Here is a 20,942-nt window from a genome sequence, read left to right on the forward strand (position 1 = left end):
AAAGCATGATGACTTTCTCTCTCTATGGGAAAAGGGAACGGTCCAAGATGGCGTTGATTGCTTCAGTAAATCATCCAACCAAATTCTCTCACAGCCGAAGCAAATGTAATTGTGTTGTTGTGTGGACGGGAGGAAAGGAGGAGGGAGGGGGTGTTGGGGAGTATGGTGATATGATCTACCTTGATGAAGAGAGAGAAGGACCGGGGCTCAGAGAGAGAGAGAGAGAAGGACCGGGGCTCAGAGAGAGAGAGAGAGAGGGACCGGGGCTCAGAGAGAGAGGGGGACCGGGGCTCAGAGAGAGAGGGGGACCGGGGCTCAGAGAGAGAGGGGGACCGGGGCTCAGAGAGAGAGGGGGACCGGGGCTCAGAGAGAGAGGGGGACCGGGGCTCAGAGAGAGAGAACAAGATCTGTTTTTCTTCCCTGGGCTAAATTCCATCTTCCAGCCAGACTTGCGATAATTACATTTTTTTCCCTGTGATTTGCGTGCACCTCTGTTTCTCCTCTCTCTCTCTGACTGGGAAAGTGAGAGAAAGAAAGGCAGGGAGTGATTGATGATGTTATGTAGCCCAGCCGCAGGGCCCTCCGGCACAGGAAATGCTCTTGAACTCCACAGGAAGTGCTTCACTCGGCGGCCATCTTGAATGTAGACCCCAATGAGCGAGCCCCAAGCGATGGGAGGAGATTGAGATGATTTTGATAGATTTTTCTCTCTTCCCCCCCCTCCTCTCACGTCATCCCTCTCATCCAAGATGGCGCAATGCGATAGCTATCGTGTCTGAAATGTTTTATTAATTTCCTGAGGGGTTGAGATGGAGTGGGGCCGGGGTCAGAGGTCGAGAGGCTAGGGGCCACAGAGGAGTTTTTAATCACGCCTCGTATAAGACATACAACACAGGGCCACTTCAGCCTGGCATTGAGGAGGGGATACTAAACCACTGTTTGATAGGACCCCGTCTGTAAAGAACGCTACTCCTCTACCCAATTAAAGATCCATTTTGATCCGAGATCAGAGACATTCATGTCAGAGACGTTATTGCTTCATTGCTTGGTCTCTTGTGGTTGTATTGATCAGCATAAACAAACTGTGGAATAATGGCGTGGTAGTGTGGTTTCATAAACATGGCTTGTACTCTACCCAGGGATAGATACCCAGGGATAGATACCCAGGGATAGATACCCAGGGATAGATACCCAGGGATAGATACCCAGGGATAGATACCCAGGGATAGATGCCCAGGGATAGATGCCCAGGGATAGATGCCCAGGGATAGATACCCAGGGATAGATACCCAGGGATAGATACCCAGGGATAGATACCCAGGGATAGATACCCAGGGATAGATACCCAGGGATAGATACCCAGGGATAGATCCAGCATTTCTCTCTCTAGGATGAGGTACAGTCGTGTAGATGTACCGTAGGTCCAGTTGTTGTTTACAAGGTTGTTGATAAAGGAAGGCATTTCATTTTGCTGTTTAATGTTTCAATTAACTCATTGTTTTTTTTCTAACTTTGGGTTGATGAGGAATTGCATCCACGCTCATTGTTAGTCGGGTCCTTTAGGACTAAAACGAGGGATGGAAGAGAGACGGTTTAGCTCTAGTCCAGCTCCCCAAGCGGAGTATCAAGACATCCCGTTCCTCTCAGGTAATTGCTTGCGATGGATCCTTCAAAGCTGAGACTTGTTGGGTATTACGTGACTATCATCTCTGAGACGCCGTCAGTCCGAGCTCACCGCTCTCTCCTCACCGACAACGCCCTTAATTCGCCATGACAGGCTCTCTCCATGACAACGAGCAGTGGCCTAGCTTCTCTCTGTCACCATGTCGGATCTACAGCCTTCAAAGGTGCATCGCTTGAAAAGGTTTCCATCCACAACACTGATAAATAGATAATGCTGACTCAGTTAAAAGTCTGTGTCTGTGTGTGTCTGTTTATGTGCATACGTGTGCTAAGCTAGTCTCCTCTCTCCTCCACTCTCCACTGTGATAAATCATCTCATTGGATACAGGACAGTCCACTATCAGAGAGGCGTCTGTCAGATGAATCAGCCAGCAGAATTGTCTGTGTCCTGTAGATCACTGGTTATTGTCTGAACAGTCTGTCAGGACATCCAACCGTACAGCACTTATCACTACATCCCTCCTGTACATAGAGAGGTGTGGAGAGAGGAGTCAACTACCATACTGTACATAGAGAGGAGTCCACTACCATACTGTACATAGAGAGGAGTCAACTACCATACTGTACATGGAGAGGAGTCAACTACCATACTGTACATGGAGAGGTGGGGGAGTCAACTACCATCCTGTACATGGAGAGGTGGGGGAGTCAACTACCATCCTGTACATGGAGAGGAGTCAACTACCATACTGTACATGGAGAGGAGTCAACTACCATACTGTACATGGAGAGGAGTCAACTACCATACTGTACATGGAGAGGAGTCAACTACCATACTGTACATGGAGAGGAGTCAACTACCATACTGTACATGGAGAGGAGTCAACTACCATCCTGTACATGGAGAGGAGTCAACTACCATCCTGTACATAGAGAGGAGTCAACTACCATCCTGTACATAGAGAGGAGTCAACTACCATCCTGTACATAGAGAGGAGTCAACTACCATCCTGTACATAGAGAGGAGTCAACTACCATCCTGTACATAGAGAGGAGTCAACTACCATCCTGTACATAGAGAGGTGGAGGAGTCAACTACTATCCTGTACATGGAGAGGTGGAGGAGTCAACTACCATCCTGTACATGGAGAGGAGTCAACTACCATCCTGTACATGGAGAGGAGTCAACTACCATCCTGTACATGGAGAGGAGTCAACTACCATCCTGTACATGGAGAGGAGTCAACTACCATCCTGTACATGGAGAGGAGTCAACTACCATCCTGTACATGGAGAGGAGTCAACTACCATCCTGTACATGGAGAGGAGTCAACTACCATCCTGTACATGGAGAGGAGTCAACTACCATACTGTACATGGAGAGGAGTCAACTACCATCCTGTACATAGAGAGGTGGAGGAGTCAACTACCATCCTGTACATGGAGAGGAGTCAACTACCATCCTGTACATGGAGAGGAGTCAACTACCATACTGTACATGGAGAGGAGTCAACTACCATACTGTACATGGAGAGGAGTCAACTACCATCCTGTACATGGAGAGGAGTCAACTACCATCCTGTACATAGAGAGGAGTCAACTACTATCCTGTACATGGAGAGGAGTCAACTACCATCCTGTACATAGAGAGGAGTCAACTACCATCCTGTACATGGAGAGGAGTCAACTACCATCCTGTACATGGAGAGGAGTCAACTACCATCCTGTACATGGAGAGGAGTCAACTACCATCCTGTACATAGAGAGGAGTCAACTACCATCCTGTACATAGAGAGGAGTCAACTACCATCCTGTACATAGAGAGGAGTCAACTACCATCCTGTACATAGAGAGGAGTCAACTACCATCCTGTACATAGAGAGGAGTCAACTACCATCCTGTACATAGAGAGGAGTCAACTACCATCCTGTACATAGAGAGGAGTCAACTACCATCCTGTACATAGAGAGGAGTCAACTACCATCCTGTACATGGAGAGGAGTCAACTACCATCCTGTACATGGAGAGGAGTCAACTACCATCCTGTACATGGAGAGGAGTCAACTACCATCCTGTACATGGAGAGGTGGAGGAGTCAACTACCATCCTGTACATGGAGAGGTGGAGGAGTCAACTACCATCCTGTACATGGAGAGGTGGAGGAGTCAACTACCATCCTGTACATGGAGAGGTGGGGGAGTCAACTACCATCCTGTACATGGAGAGGTGGGGGAGTCAACTACCATCCTGTACATGGAGAGGTGGGGGAGTCAACTACCATCCTGTACATGGAGAGGAGTCAACTACCATCCTGTACATGGAGAGGTGGGGGAGTCAACTACCATCCTGTACATGGAGAGGTGGGGGAGTCAACTACCATCCTGTACATGGAGAGGTGGGGGAGTCAACTACCATCCTGTACATGGAGAGGTGGGGGAGTCTACTACCATCCTGTACATGGAGAGGTGGGGGAGTCTACTACCATCCTGTACATGGAGAGGTGGGGGAGTCTACTACCATCCTGTACATGGAGAGGTGGGGGAGTCAACTACCATCCTGTACATGGAGAGGTGGGGGAGTCAACTACCATCCTGTACATGGAGAGGTGGGGGAGTCAACTACCATCCTGTACATGGAGAGGTGGGGGAGTCAACTACCATCCTGTACATGGAGAGGTGGGGGAGTCAACTACCATCCTGTACATGGAGAGGTGGGGGAGTCAACTACCATCCTGTACATGGAGAGGTGTGGAGAGAGGAGTCAACTACCATCCTGTACATAGAGAGGTGTGGAGAGAGGAGTCGACTACCATCCTGTACATAGAGAGGTGTGGAGAGAGGAGTCGACTACCATCCTGTACATAGAGAGGTGTGGAGAGAGGAGTCGACTACCATCCTGTACATAGAGAGGTGTGGAGAGAGGAGTCGACTACCATCCTGTACATGGAGAGGAGTCGACTACCATCCTGTACATGGAGAGGAGTCGACTACCATCCTGTACATGGAGAGGAGTCGACTACCATCCTGTACATGGAGAGGAGTCGACTACCATCCTGTACATGGAGAGGAGTCGACTACCATCCTGTACATGGAGAGGAGTCGACTACCATCCTGTACATGGAGAGGAGTCGACTACCATCCTGTACATGGAGAGGAGTCGACTACCATCCTGTACATGGAGAGGAGTCGACTACCATCCTGTACATGGAGAGGAGTCGACTACCATCCTGTACATGGAGAGGAGTCGACTACCATCCTGTACATGGAGAGGAGTCGACTACCATCCTGTACATGGAGAGGAGTCGACTACCATCCTGTACATGGAGAGGAGTCGACTACCATCCTGTACATGGAGAGGAGTCGACTACCATCCTGTACATGGAGAGGAGTCGACTACCATCCTGTACATGGAGAGGAGTCGACTACCATCCTGTACATGGAGAGGAGTCGACTACCATCCTGTACATGGAGAGGAGTCGACTACCATCCTGTACATGGAGAGGAGTCGACTACCATCCTGTACATGGAGAGGAGTCGACTACCATCCTGTACATGGAGAGGAGTCGACTACCATCCTGTACATGGAGAGGAGTCGACTACCATCCTGTACATGGAGAGGAGTCGACTACCATCCTGTACATGGAGAGGAGTCGACTACCATCCTGTACATGGAGAGGAGTCGACTACCATCCTGTACATGGAGAGGAGTCGACTACCATCCTGTACATGGAGAGGAGTCGACTACCATCCTGTACATGGAGAGGAGTCGACTACCATCCTGTACATGGAGAGGAGTCGACTACCATCCTGTACATGGAGAGGAGTCGACTACCATCCTGTACATGGAGAGGAGTCGACTACCATCCTGTACATGGAGAGGAGTCGACTACCATCCTGTACATGGAGAGGAGTCGACTACCATCCTGTACATGGAGAGGAGTCGACTACCATCCTGTACATGGAGAGGAGTCGACTACCATCCTGTACATGGAGAGGAGTCGACTACCATCCTGTACATGGAGAGGAGTCGACTACCATCCTGTACATGGAGAGGAGTCGACTACCATCCTGTACATGGAGAGGAGTCGACTACCATCCTGTACATGGAGAGGAGTCGACTACCATCCTGTACATGGAGAGGAGTCGACTACCATCCTGTACATGGAGAGGAGTCGACTACCATCCTGTACATGGAGAGGAGTCGACTACCATCCTGTACATGGAGAGGAGTCGACTACCATCCTGTACATGGAGAGGAGTCGACTACCATCCTGTACATGGAGAGGAGTCGACTACCATCCTGTACATGGAGAGGAGTCGACTACCATCCTGTACATGGAGAGGAGTCGACTACCATCCTGTACATGGAGAGGAGTCGACTACCATCCTGTACATGGAGAGGAGTCGACTACCATCCTGTACATGGAGAGGAGTCGACTACCATCCTGTACATGGAGAGGAGTCGACTACCATCCTGTACATGGAGAGGAGTCGACTACCATCCTGTACATGGAGAGGAGTCGACTACCATCCTGTACATGGAGAGGAGTCGACTACCATCCTGTACATGGAGAGGAGTCGACTACCATCCTGTACATGGAGAGGAGTCGACTACCATCCTGTACATGGAGAGGAGTCGACTACCATCCTGTACATGGAGAGGAGTCGACTACCATCCTGTACATGGAGAGGAGTCGACTACCATCCTGTACATGGAGAGGAGTCGACTACCATCCTGTACATGGAGAGGAGTCGACTACCATCCTGTACATGGAGAGGAGTCGACTACCATCCTGTACATGGAGAGGAGTCGACTACCATCCTGTACATGGAGAGGAGTCGACTACCATCCTGTACATGGAGAGGAGTCGACTACCATCCTGTACATGGAGAGGAGTCGACTACCATCCTGTACATAGAGAGGTGTGGAGAGAGGAGTCGACTACCATCCTGTACATAGAGTCGACTACCATCCTGTACATGGAGTCGACTACCATCCTGTACATGGAGTCGACTACCATCCTGTACATGGAGAGGAGTCGACTACCATCCTGTACATGGAGAGGAGTCGACTACCATCCTGTACATGGAGAGGAGTCGACTACCATCCTGTACATGGAGAGGAGTCGACTACCATCCTGTACATGGAGAGGAGTCGACTACCATCCTGTACATGGAGAGGAGTCGACTACCATCCTGTACATGGAGAGGAGTCGACTACCATCCTGTACATGGAGAGGAGTCGACTACCATCCTGTACATGGAGAGGAGTCGACTACCATCCTGTACATGGAGAGGAGTCGACTACCATCCTGTACATGGAGAGGAGTCGACTACCATCCTGTACATGGAGAGGAGTCGACTACCATCCTGTACATGGAGAGGAGTCGACTACCATCCTGTACATGGAGAGGAGTCGACTACCATCCTGTACATAGAGAGGTGTCGACTACCATCCTGTACATGGAGAGGTGGGGGAGTCAACTACCATCCTGTACATGGAGAGGAGTCGACTACCATCCTGTACATGGAGAGGAGTCGACTACCATCCTGTACATGGAGAGGAGTCGACTACCATCCTGTACATGGAGAGGAGTCGACTACAATGGTGTACATTGAGAGAAGGTGGTGGGGGAGGAGGGTGGGCAGGAGTGTACAATTATTGGTAACATGATGGCATATGTACTACTCTACTCATGTACAAATGAAGTTCTGTTTAGGCTTTTGTGCAAGACTGTGTCGGCGTAGAGGTCACTGCTAGAGCGGCAGGTAGCCGAGCGGTTAAGAGCGTTGGGCCAGTAACCGAAAGGTTGTTGGTTTAAATCCCAGAGCCGACCAGGTGAAAGATCTGCTGATGTGTCCATGAGCAAGGCTCTTAATCCTAATTGCTCCTATAAATTCCTCTGGATAAGAGTGTCTGCTAAATGACTCAAATGTAAATTCTGTGTCAGGCAGTACAATTTTCTTTCTCCAAAGAAGGAAATCATTTTCACTCCACACTTTTCTCAAAGGGTGAACCATAGTACTACATTTCACCATGTACACAAGCTGACAAGCACAGACACTGATATGAGAACGAGACAAGTACATTCCGAACCCTTATGAGTTTGGAACCTGGAAGGTAAAATAACACTATATTAATAGTGCCTGTCAGTCTCCACTCTGCATGTCAGGTAAAAAAAATCCTTTATTTGAAACAGGAGTATGTTCACGTATAAATAATCCCAATTTACGCCCGCCGTTTTGCACCCCCCGAGCCTGAGCAGACTCACAGTAAAACAGCCTGGTGCCAAATTAAAATCCACTCAATTTTAGGAGGTCCCCCTGGCCACTAGGCCCCTCTTCCTGTCAGGAAGGGTCCCCCTCTAGCTGCATAGCTCACATCAGCAGGGTGCCGCAAGAATGAAGTGCCGGTTGGTGTTACTGTTTTCACTCCTCCGAGCCAGGAGAGTACCTTTCAAAGAATGTCTAAGCCTGATATTACCCCTCTCTGATGAGACTAGAGGGGGACACTGGTGTGCCGATAGGCTACAGACCCTGGGCTGCGCCCCGTGGCACACGGTTGGGGTTTAGGGGGCTGGTGAGGAGAGAGGGAGGGAAAAATAACACTTTGATTGCACTGATCTTGAACCTTGTGTGTGTGTTTGGCTACGCAGCGGGGTGTTTGCTCCGGCTGTGAAGAGTGATGGGGAAAGCATTTGGCCCCGGAGTTTCAGAGCATTCCTCCTCCACGTCTTTTACCTTCCCCCACGTCCCCCGGTCCCTAAACAGCTCATACTACATGGCTACGCTCTTGATCCATTAAAAAGTCAGCAGAAAGGGGTAGAAACGCAACCAGTGGACATCTGTGAATAGTTGTTTGGTCTAGTCGATTGATTGATTGGTTGATTGATTGGTTGATTTAAAATTTGATTGGAAAAAAAGATGCACTGGATACAACCCTAAATTAAATGAACTTGTTTCCAACATGGCCCCCAATTGAATACACACAATATGGACAAAATACAAGAAAACAACAGTAATCCCTACAGTACAAAACAGCCCCATACAACACCATACAGCATAGAATAAGCCGTCTCTTAACCAGCCTACCTTGTTATGTACGTACCACCTGGTTTTATAACCCACTTTGTAATCCAAGGCAGATTACACTATCTGAAAATAACTTTTCAATGTCTGCCTTGATCACAAACAGAAGACTAAGTGAGAAAGTCAACCACAGACAGACATCTCCAGGTTGTTTTCACCAGTGGGTCATTAGGAGTCGTAGTCCTCTAGCTCTCAGGTCAGAGAGTATTGATCTTGTAGCCGTAGTGATGCCGTACTCCGGGCACGCGGGGGGTTAAACTCCAAGTCCTGCCGCTCTCTATTTTCAGCCTAGAGGTTAAAGGTCAGGGGTCGGGAGAAGCCAAGTGCTCCAGGGAAGAAAGTCGATGTCTGCTGATCTGCCCATTGACTAGAGGAGAGGTGTCCATCTGTTAAACAGGTGAACTCTGGAAGGGTAGGATCACTGGAGCTCTACAATGAACCATATTATCAGCTGTTACACTGGGTTAGTGCAGGTTTATTGTTGGATGATGAGAACATCATTCAGCATTGATAATGTTTTGGGGTGAGTTCAACTAGTGTTTGCCTGAATTGTTTATCCTAGAAATGACCTATGTGAGTGTCTTATTAGTAATGTCCACTATTCTCAATCACCACCATTACATACTAATCACTCCTCAACCCAGATCATTATTTCATCTAGGCTTTTCTGCAAGATAAATATGAGTCTTTTTTAGGTGTGAATGTGAGCACACAAACACGGAAGCAAGCCATTTTTTGAGAGATGTTTTCCTTAAGCACAGATAGCATCTGAGAACTCGCATGTGGGGTTGTTGAGTGTTGAGGAAGTCACATCCGCAATTAGACTTTGTCTACACTCGCTGTCACAAGTCCTTTTGATACGGCGACCAGATTAGGAAATTAACTAGTCAACTTCCTTATCCTTCAGCAACTGGTGATAGGTGGAATGAGCATTCAACTGTTGACTCTGACATTAATACATCTTGTTTGCACAATGTCTTTGATCTCTCATCGTAGACAAAGCTTATCAATTAGGAATGTTTATTAAGTTTGCAAGTCAGAGACATTTGGATACAAATTAGAATATTCTGTCATTTCACAAACATTTATGTTTCATTATTCTGAACGGCTTCTGTGTAACCGTCTTATCGCTACGTGGTTTAAAGGGTTAACCACCAACGCCACGTCATATCTACTAGTATCATCTACTATAAATGCATGTTTCTGTGGCTTATTGACACAGAATAAAAAACTGTCTTTTTCATTCTTAAATGTGAAACAGATGGACAACAATGAATTAGTTCTGTTTCTCTGTCAGTCTTAACAGGAGAGCATGGCATGTTATGTCTAACAGTTACTGTACGTCACGACGTAATTCAGTTTCCTCCACTGACCAAAGAGACACAGTAGTAATGTTTTGTTTATATTTGTACATTTTCTAAGGCGTAGCTATAAAAACGAGACTACTCGGCGTCCCAAATAGCAGCCTATTCCCTAAATTGTGCACCGTAGGCCCTGGTAAAAAAGTAGTGCACTAAATAGGGAATAGGGTTCCATTTAGGACACAACTCTACTGGACTTGTTTTTGTTCTCGTTCCAAAGCTGAAAGGAAACACAGTACACACTTAGTGCTTACGACGATTCTTGCTCTCTTTGTCTCCTGTAAAGTCATATTCCCCAGCCCCTTTACAAAACTAACAAATACTTGTGATTATGACTGATGGGACTGAAACACACAAGCGACTTGTTTATTTTTGGTGAGGAGAACCCAGCCTGTTTTTTTGGGGGGGTGGGTTAACAGGGTTTGGTGTGGTGTTGTGACCGGGCTTGACGTTTCAAAGAGGAGTTTGTGGGGAAGTCTGTGTTTTGTCTCTAGTTGTGGAGTTTAAACCTTCATTATGGATAATCAGTGGTAATGAGGAAGTGCGTGTCTGCGCGTGTGTGTGGACTCATTGCCATGGAGTCATCAGAGATAAACCAAACATAGAAACTGGCTTATTGACTTCTGATTGAGAATGGCATTTGGTTTGAATGGAGCTTTGCTTTTGATTCTTACATTGGGGAAACACACACATGCTGGGTTATGCTCCAACATCAGGATCACATTGACTGGCGGTCGTGCCGATGAGACAGGACCAGGGGTAGAACATCTTGTCAGGTCAGAGGTGAGAGGTCACAAATGGCTGCTTGTATCCTCTCATCAGGGTAAGGATGGGGTTATGGAATGGCCTTTATCACAGCCATAAAAGCCTGACTGCACTGACCAGGGCAGCCAAAGAAATCCATACCCCATCACAGAGCTGTCTGATAGATAGCCTCCCGTTTGTCACCATGAGGTGTGTGTGTGACCCCTCTGACTAGGGTCATAACCTTTTTTAATTCAACAATAATGTCATTTTCTGTCTCATAACGGGGACATTAGTCTTGTTTATATGACCTTGGCGTGCCTGTTCAGAATGCCTCGTGGGGATCTGTGGTAATGTGTAGTGGGATTGGTTAATCACAAGCAATTGAAAAAAAGACTTAACTTCTGCTCCATGCCATTGTACTGTAAATAGATTTCATTTTCACACCAGCAGAACTTACATCAAAAGAAGCTGTGTGGTGTCCATGATGAACTCTGTTTGGAATATATCAAACAAGATCCCTTCATTCACTACAACAGTCCAGAAGAATCCAGAGGGCAGCAGTAAGGAAACTCCCCGGTCTCAGGAGACAACGTCTCCTTTCTCCTCCCTCCTTGTTGTTCCTGAGAGCAGAGCCAGACCTGTTTATGTCTGCACTTCCTGTGGTGTTTATTTCAGGCCCGCTAGGATGGCGTGGCGCAGTGCTGCATAGCATAACATAGAGTAGCATTGCGTGTCCCCCACTGCTTGCAGGGCTGGCCTGCCGAGGCTCATGGCTATCGTCATTCAGCCTTTGATGCCCATTGGTCTGAGTCATGTTCTTTAGGGCAGGCAACGGAAAACGTTTAAAAATGTTTTTCAACAGAAAACGAAAATGGGTGGCTCTTATTGGATAAGTCTAGATTGTCCCTCCCCATTTGGTGCCCAAAACAGGGCTCACTGTCAAACTCACTGTTTCTACTCCCCTCACAGACACACTGGCCTATTCCCTCTGTGCACACTTTATTATGACTGTGTAGTCAACGCCAATATGGCCTAACGGGACACAAAACACTGCTGAATTATGGTTAAATTACCCAAGTCTGTTATCCCACTAATCTACAGTTGGTTCCAGGCTGGTTGAGGATGTACAGGCATTGGGACAGAATGGTTTCTGTTCTGCCTGGGTGTGATTGGTTCTGATGCCTTTTCATTTGTCATGTTATCAAGGTGGAAAGCCTGTGGTGCTGTTGAAAATCATCACGCGTGCACACGCACACGTACACACACGTACACACACGTACACGCACGTACACGCACGCACACGTACACACACACACACACACACGTCTGATTTGGTATTAGAAGCAAATGAGCTCTCTCTCCTCTGTAGCTCTGTCTGTCGTCTATCTTCAGCCTCCAGGGCTCTGTATGTTTACCAAGGACGTCTACACACATAAACACCCAGCTTCCAGCTCCCTCTATCAGTTGAAGAGATGATGACAGCACAGTTAAATACACTGACCACTGTCCTGTCACACACACACACACACACACACACACACACACACACACACACACACACACACACACATCCTGGCCCTCTCTCCACTTGTTAACACAGTTGGACCCTGTTTGTTTTGGTTACGATGTATCTGTTCTCCGTTTTCACTACCAGTCAACTAGTGTTAGATATACAGTATATCACTGTGTGTGTAAAGGAAGATTTTTGGGGTCAGGGTTTGTTTACTGTCACAGGAAATAACTAGTGATTAGACATGAGTTATTAAACAAAGACCATTACTGACCCACCGTACAGACACGTCCTGACAATGTGTTGAAGTTGTGGGTGGTTTTATCAGGGCATTAGCTCTTTAACGTGAGGTTGAATGTTTTCTATCCGTATCCCCGTAGCTAAACGTCCGCCCCACATGCCCAGGTCCTTGTTGTTTTTCGTTTGACGGTTGCGTTGAGAAGGTGTTGAAAGATTGAACCGAACATGAAAGACGACGACCGTCAAGTTTCCTTTCCTGACCAAGTTGCCGATTTTAAACTCACTCAAGGCCGCCTTCGCGTTTCAGCTGCGGTTTATTGAATTGTTTAGACTGACACCTTTGACCATAACACTGCTCAAAGGGAGGAAATGTGTGAGTTATATCATGATAAATGCCTTCACTTCCCTCCCTTCTCCTTCCTCTCCTCCAGCTAGCTGACTGCCTGGAACAGCAGCTCTTCTATAGGGCTGCTTTGTATACCAGCTGACTGCTCCTTGTTCAGACTCACTCAACATAATATTATACAGACATAATTGGTGCTGAGGGCGGAAGGGGCAAAATGAATCTTTATTTCTCTCTCTCTTTCGCACTGTTCCTTCATTTACCCCTCTGTCCATCCACAGTGACTTATGTGTAAAGTAATGTGCATAGAGTAACAGTATGTGGTTTCTGTGTTGTTGCTAATGTCCCCGTATGTGGTTTCTGTGTTGTTGCTAATGTCCCCGTATGTGGTTTCTGTGTTGTTGCTAATGTCCCAGTGTTTGTGTTTCAGGAGTGGCAGAACTCTATCCAGAAGAACGCAGGCTTGGCCTTCATCGAGCTGGTCAACGAGGGCAGGTACGTGTTCTGACACGCACGCGGACACACACCGTCCGACCCACTCCGACCATCACCACTTCATTATGTCCCACTCTGGCCGATCCATAGCGCGGCCCCTGGCCCTCGAGGCTCCAGGCCCTCACGGTCACCATTAGGGCCTCTATTGAAGAGAAAAATCCATACTGGAGTAAAGAGGATCTGTGGAACTGAGGGGAGCCTTATAGAGTTCAAGGCTCTGTCAATACCTGCCTGTCCCGGAGGGAGGGACTGACGGAGGACGGGTGACAGGGGAGACTGCAATCCCTGACTCCTCATGACGCTTGGGAAATCTCCCATCTTCCTTGTCCCTCTCCATGTCCCTTCTGCTGTCCGTACTATCCAGGATCAGCATTCCCATATCACTCCTGGGACCAAACAACTCCCGTCAATTTGGAGTTAGAGGTCCGGGATTTACATTAACGATCCCCCGGGCTGGAGAATTACCGAACGCTAATCTAGGATAATGTTAATGCATCCACTGATGGACTTCCTCAATGTGTGTGTGTTTGACTTCCTCAAACACACACACAAGCTCACACACACAAGTAGTAAGAGGAGGAGGAGGAGGCAAAGGAGGAGGAGAGAATCTAAGAGAGAGAAGGAGAGGTGGAAGAGAAGCAGGAGGAGGGAAGGAGTAGGATAGAGGAGGAAGAAAAGTGGAAGGATTAGAGGATCAGGAGGTTGTAATCCACTCCAGAGAGGCTGCTTTGTAATCTAGAACTGGGTCTCAGTGAAAGCCTGTTGATTTGCAATGGGGGGCTGTAACACTATACCCCATCAACTCCCTGTTTAGAGGTGTGTGTGTGTGTGAGGTGTGTGTGTGTGTGTGTGAGGTGTGTGTGTGTGTGTGTGAGGTGTGTGTGTGTGTGTGTGAGGTGTGTGTGTGTGTGTGTGAGGTGTGTGTGTGTGTGAGGTGTGTGTGTGTGTGAGGTGTGTGTGTGTGTGAGGTGTGTGTGTGAGGTGTGTGTGTGAGGTGTGTGTGTGTGAGGTGTGTGTGTGTGAGGTGTGTGTGTGTGTGTGAGGTGTGTGTGTGTGAGGTGTGTGTGTGTGTGAGGTGTGTGTGTGTGTGAGGTGTGTGTGTGTGTGAGGTGTGTGTGTGAGGTGTGTGTGTGTGAGGTGTGTGTGTGTGTGTGAGGTGTGTGTGTGTGAGGTGTGTGTGTGTGAGGTGTGTGTGTGTGAGGTGTGTGAGGTGTGTGTGTGTGTGTGTGTGAGGTGTGAGGTGTGTGAGAGGTGTGTGTGTGTGTGTGTGAGAGGTGTGTGTGTGTGTGTGTGTGAGAGGTGTGTGTGTGAGAGGTGTGTGTGTGAGAGGTGTGTGTGTGAGAGGTGTGTGTGTGAGAGGTGTGTGTGTGAGAGGTGTGTGTGTGTGTGAGCTGTGTGTGTGTGAGCTGTGTGTGTGTGAGCTGTGTGTGTGAGAGCTGTGTGTGTGTGTGAGAGAGCTGTGTGTGTGTGTGTGAGAGCTGTGTGTGTGAGAGCTGTGTGTGTGAGAGCTGTGTGTGTGTGTGAGAGCTGTGTGTGTGTGTGTGAGAGCTGTGTGTGTGTGTGTGAGAGCTGTGTGTGTGTGTGTGTGTGTGTGTGTGTGTGTGTGTGTGTGTGTGTGTGAGAGCTGTGTGTGTGAGAGCTGTGTGTGTGAGAGCTGTGTGTGTGAGAGCTGTGTGTGAGAGAGCTGTGTGTGTGAGAGCTGTGTGTGTGTGAGAGCTGTGTGTGTGTGAGAGCTGTGTGTGTGAGAGCTGTGTGTGTGAGAGCTGTGTGAGGTGTGAGAGCTGTGTGAGGTGTGTGAGGTGTGTGAGGTGTGTGAGGTGTGTGAGGTGTGTGTGTGTGTGTGAGAGGTGTGTGTGTGTGTGTGAGAGCTGTGTGTGTGAGAGCTGTGTGTGTGTGTGTGTGTGTGAGAGCTGTGTGTGTGTGTGTGTGTGTGAGAGCTGTGTGTGTGTGTGTGTGAGAGCTGTGTGTGTGAGAGCTGTGTGAGAGCTGTGTGTGTGTGAGCTGTGTGTGTGAGAGCTGTGTGTGTGAGAGCTGTGTGTGTGAGAGCTGTGTGTGTGTGAGAGCTGTGTGTGTGTGAGAGCTGTGTGTGTGTGAGAGCTGTGTGTGTGTGAGAGCTGTGTGTGTGTGAGAGCTGTGTGTGTGAGAGCTGTGTGTGTGAGAGCTGTGTGAGGTGTGAGAGCTGTGTGTGTGAGAGCTGTGTGTGTGAGAGCTGTGTGTGTGAGAGCTGTGTGAGGTGTGAGAGCTGTGTGAGGTGTGTGAGGTGTGTGAGGTGTGTGAGGTGTGTGTGTGTGTGTGTGAGAGCTGTGTGTGTGTGTGTGAGAGCTGTGTGTGTGTGTGTGTGTGTGAGAGCTGTGTGTGTGTGTGTGTGTGTGAGAGCTGTGTGTGTGTGTGTGTGAGAGCTGTGTGTGTGAGAGCTGTGTGAGAGCTGTGTGTGTGTGAGCTGTGTGTGTGAGAGCTGTGTGTGTGAGAGCTGTGTGTGTGAGAGCTGTGTGTGTGAGAGCTGTGTGTGTGAGAGCTGTGTGTGTGTGAGAGCTGTGTGTGTGTGAGAGCTGTGTGTGTGTGAGAGCTGTGTGTGTGTGAGAGCTGTGTGTGTGTGAGAGCTGTGTGTGTGTGAGAGCTGTGTGTGTGAGAGCTGTGTGTGTGAGAGCTGTGTGAGGTGTGTGAGGTGTGTGTGTGTGTGTGAGGTGTGTGTGTGTGTGTGTGAGGTGTGTGTGTGTGTGTGAGAGGTGTGTGTGTGTGTGTGTGTGTGTGTGTGAGAGGTGTGTGTGTGTGTGTGAGAGGTGTGTGTGTGTGTGAGAGAGGTGTGTGTGTGTGTGTGTGTGTGAGAGCTGTGTGTGTGTGTGTGTGTGTGAGAGCTGTGTGTGTGAGAGCTGTGTGAGAGCTGTGTGTGTGAGAGCTGTGTGTGTGTGAGCTGTGTGTGTGAGAGCTGTGTGTGTGTGTGTGTGTGTGTGTGTGAGAGCTGTGTGTGTGAGAGCTGTGTGTGTGAGAGCTGTGTGTGTGAGAGCTGTGTGTGTGAGAGCTGTGTGTGTGAGAGCTGTGTGTGTGAGGTGTGTGAGGTGTGTGTGAGCTGTGTGTGTGTGAGAGCTGTGTGTGTGTGTGTGTGAGAGCTGTGTGTGTGTGTGTGTGAGAGCTGTGTGTGTGTGTGTGAGAGAGCTGTGTGTGTGTGTGTGTGAGAGCTGTGTGTGTGTGTGTGTGAGAGCTGTGTGTGTGTGTGTGTGATAGCTGTGTGTGTGAGAGCTGTGTGTGTGAGAGCTGTGTGTGTGTGTGTGTGAGAGCTGTGTGTGTGAGAGCTGTGTGTGTGAGAGCTGTGTGTGTGAGAGCTGTGTGTGTGAGAGCTGTGTGTGTGAGAGCTGTGTGTGTGTGTGTGAGAGCTGTGTGTGTGTGTGTGTGTGTGAGAGCTGTGTGTGTGTGTGAGAGCTGTGTGTGAGATGTGTGTGAGGTGTGAGAGGTGTGTGTGTGTGTGAGAGGTGTGTGTGTGTGTGAGAGGTGTGTGTGTGTGTGAGAGGTGTGTGTGTGTGAGAGGTGTGTGTGTGTGAGAGGTGTGTGTGTGTGAGCTGTGTGTGTGTGAGCTGTGTGTGTGTGTGAGAGGTGTGTGTGTGTGAGAGGTGTGTGTGTGTGAGCTGTGTGTGTGTGAGCTGTGTGTGTGTGAGCTGTGTGTGTGTGAGCTGTGTGTGTGTGTGTGTGTGAGAGCTGTGTGTGTGTGTGAGAGCTGTGTGTGTGAGAGCTGTGTGTGTGAGAGCTGTGTGTGTGAGAGCTGTGTGTGTGTGTGTGTGTGTGTGAGAGCTGTGTGTGTGTGTGTGAGAGCTGTGTGTGTGTGTGTGAGAGCTGTGTGTGTGAGAGCTGTGTGTGTGAGAGCTGTGTGTGTGAGAGGTGTGTGTGTGTGAGAGGTGTGTGTGTGTGAGAGGTGTGTGTGTGTGAGAGGTGTGTGTGTGAGAGCTGTGTGTGTGAGAGCTGTGTGTGTGAGAGCTGTGTGTGTGAGAGCTGTGTGTGTGAGAGCTGTGTGTGTGAGAGCTGTGAGTGTGAGAGCTGTGTGTGTGAGAGCTGTGTGAGGTGTGTGAGGTGTGTGTGAGCTGTGTGTGTGTGAGAGCTGTGTGTGTGTGTGTGTGTGTGTGAGAGCTGTGTGTGTGTGTGTGTGTGTGAGAGCTGTGTGTGTGTGTGTGTGTGAGAGCTGTGTGTGTGTGAGAGCTGTGTGTGTGTGTGTGTGAGCTGTGTGTGTGATAGCTGTGTGTGTGAGAGCTGTGTGTGTGTGTGTGTGAGAGCTGTGTGTGTGAGAGCTGTGTGTGTGAGAGCTGTGTGTGTGAGAGCTGTGTGTGTGTGTGTGAGAGCTGTGTGTGTGTGTGAGAGCTGTGTGTGTGTGTGAGAGCTGTGTGTGTGTGTGAGAGCTGTGTGTGTGTGTGTGTGAGAGCTGTGTGTGTGTGTGTGTGAGAGCTGTGTGTGTGTGTGTGTGTGAGAGCTGTGTGTGTGTGTGTGAGATGTGTGTGAGATGTGTGTGAGATGTGTGTGAGGTGTGTGAGGTGTGTGAGGTGTGTGAGGTGTGTGAGAGGTGTGTGTGTGTGTGTGTGTGTGAGGTGTGTGTGTGTGTGAGAGGTGTGTGTGTGTGTGAGAGGTGTGTGTGTGTGAGAGAGGTGTGTGTGTGTGAGCTGTGTGTGTGTGAGCTGTGTGTGTGTGAGCTGTGTGTGTGTGTGTGAGAGCTGTGTGTGTGTGTGTGAGAGCTGTGTGTGTGAGAGCTGTGTGTGTGAGAGCTGTGTGTGTGAGAGCTGTGTGTGTGAGAGCTCTGTGTGTGTGTGTGAGAGCTGTGTGTGTGTGTGTGAGAGCTGTGTGTGTGAGAGCTGTGTGTGAGAGCTGTGTGTGTGAGCTGTGTGTGTGTGAGGTGTGTGAGGTGTGTGAGGTGTGTGAGGTGTGTGTGAGCTGTGTGTGTGTGAGAGCTGTGTGTGTGTGTGTGTGTGAGAGCTGTGTGTGTGTGTGTGTGTGAGAGCTGTGTGTGTGTGTGTGAGAGAGCTGTGTGTGTGTGTGTGAGAGCTGTGTGTGTGTGTGTGTGTGAGAGCTGTGTGTGTGTGTGTGAGAGAGCTGTGTGAGAGCTGTGTGTGTGAGAGCTGTGTGTGTGTGTGAGAGAGAGCTGTGTGAGAGCTGTGTGTGTGAGAGCTGTGTGTGTGAGAGCTGTGTGTGTGAGAGCTGTGTGTGTGAGAGCTGTGTGTGTGAGAGCTGTGTGTGTGAGAGCTGTGTGTGAGAGCTGTGTGTGAGAGCTGTGTGTGTGTGAGAGCTGTGTGTGTGTGTGTGAGAGCTGTGTGTGTGTGTGTGAGAGCTGTGAGAGCTGTGTGTGTGTGTGAGAGCTGTGAGAGCTGTGTGTGTGTGTGAGAGCTGTGTGTGTGTGTGTGAGAGCTGTGTGTGTGTGTGTGAGAGCTGTGTGTGTGTGTGGTGTGTGTGGTGTGTGTGGTGTGTGGTGTGTGTGAGGTGTGTGTGAGGTGTGTGTGAGGTGTGTGTGAGGTGTGTGTGAGGTGTGTGAGAGGTGTGTGAGTGTGTGTGTGTGTGTGTGTATGTGAGAGAGGTGTGTGTGTGTGTGTGTGTGTGTGTGTGTGAGAGAGGTGTGTGTGTGTGTGTGTGAGAAGTATGTGTGTTTGTCAAAGTGTGCGCACGTACTATATTTGTGGGTGTGTATGTATGCTCGTGTGTGTCTGTACATGGTTTTATCTCGTGTGTGTGTGTGCCTGCCTGTGTGTGAAAGAGTGTAGAGTAAGGCGTCATAAAGAGAGTGTTGAGGTTAGGGGCTGGGGGTTGGAGAGGCTACGGAGGCCCAGGCACCTCCGCTCCCCCGCTGCCCTGCTCTGAAACAGCAGGCTTGGGTTACAGGCCCCAGGCCCGGCCCTAGCCTGTTATTGTTCCACTTTGCACAGGCCTGACCTCTGGGGCCAGTGAGTGGCCTCTCTGGCCCCTATACACACACATGCACACACACATGCACACACACACACACACACACACACACACACACACACACACACACACACATGTTTTATTAGCTTAGATAAGAGGAAGGGGGTGGATTTGCTACATATGTAGTAACAGGAGCAAAGGTTCCCCCTGTGTCAGATGCATATCATTAACAAATCAATTAGCGCATGTTAGGTCCCAGTTAAAGGGATTTCATGTGTGTGTGTGTGTCTTGTCCTAATCACATTTCCTGCTCATTTTGCATGCTTAATTTTCCTCTTTTTATGGATGTTATACGGTTATTAAAGGGGAGGTCTTCCATTTTATGGATGTTATACGATTATTAAAGGGGAGGTCTTCCATTTTATGGATGTTATACGGTTATTAAAGGGGAGGTCTTCCATTTTATGGATGTTATACGGTTATTAAAGGGGAGGTCTTCCATTTTATGGATGTTGTACGGTTATTAAAGGGGAGGTCTTCCATTTTATGGATGTTATACGGTTATTAAAGGGGAGGTCTTCCATTTTATGGATGTTATACGGTTATTAAAGGGGAGGTCTTCCATTTTATGGATGTTATACAGTTATTAAAGGGGAGGTCTTCCATTTTATGGATGTTATACGGTTATTAAAGGGGAGGTCTTCCATTTTATGGATGGTATACGGTTATTAAAGGGGAGGTCTTCCATGTTCAGGGACTGCAGCACTCATATTGTAGCACATTGTGAGAGCTTGTTTGTGCAGGTTTTATGTTGTATGAAAACCTGATTGAACAGGTTTCAACCTATCACCTACTAGTCAATTAATTAACTTTGTTTGATCACTTACTAAATAATCATATTTTTTTGTATGTCTTCCACCAGTTTTATTACATCTTAATCCAAACATAATTCAATTATTCAAATCAGTAATGATTTTTTCTCCACAGATTACAAATTGATACAGTTCTGTTGATGGTGTGAAATGTCTTCCTCTGTCCTTCCTCTCTCTCAGGCTACTGAGCCACACCATGAAGGACCACCTGGTGCGGGTGGCCAATGAGGCTGAGTTCATCCTGAGCCGACAGAGAGCCGAGGACATCCACAAACACGCTGAGTTTGAGGTAAAATACAGTCTGGACCAGGAAACTGGCTAACATGAAACTAGCACATTAAATCCAAAATGGAGTCCAGATTTAAGCTCGGGTGAATGATTGAGGAGAATAGACCAGGCAGCTGGTAAACAAGAGAACATACTTGATCCAAAATGGCTCCTGACATAATTTAGGAATTTGAAATTCCCCAGGCTGGTGCAGGTAGCCAGCAAACAGGAAAATCCATTCAATCCAAAATGGAGTCCTGATTTTAGCTTGAGGGGGAGAAAGACTTGAAGAGATAAACTTAGCAATGAACCAATAACTTCCAACCCCTTTCCTGACCCTCGTATCTTGGGACAGAAACATAGTCCTCATTTATTTATCCTCTCCATGTCTTTTTGTGAGAGCAGCAGGAGTTATTTTAGTAAATTTGTAGCTTTAAGCAGATCCCGTTAAGCTGAGGTTGATAGGATAGGTTGATAGTTTCATATTTTCATGTTCTGTCTGGCCATATTGAACAAAAACAGCTC

The 20,942-nt window shown here is 48.4% G+C and overlaps 1 protein-coding gene across 1 annotated transcript in view; it reads left to right on the forward strand.

The window, feature by feature from the left end:
• Window positions 1-20,942, forward strand: part of LOC120053047 (lipopolysaccharide-responsive and beige-like anchor protein) — a 326,774-nt gene that overhangs the window by 126,500 nt on the left and 179,332 nt on the right. Inside the window, exons 35-36 of the mRNA XM_039000298.1 lie at window positions 13,343-13,407; window positions 20,331-20,439. Coding sequence (XP_038856226.1) covers window positions 13,343-13,407; window positions 20,331-20,439 — 174 coding nt within the window. The remainder of the gene's footprint in view (window positions 1-13,342; window positions 13,408-20,330; window positions 20,440-20,942) is intronic.

The sequence above is a fragment of the Salvelinus namaycush genome, chromosome 8 (assembly GCF_016432855.1).
Source record: "Salvelinus namaycush isolate Seneca chromosome 8, SaNama_1.0, whole genome shotgun sequence".
NCBI lineage: Eukaryota > Metazoa > Chordata > Actinopteri > Salmoniformes > Salmonidae > Salvelinus > Salvelinus namaycush.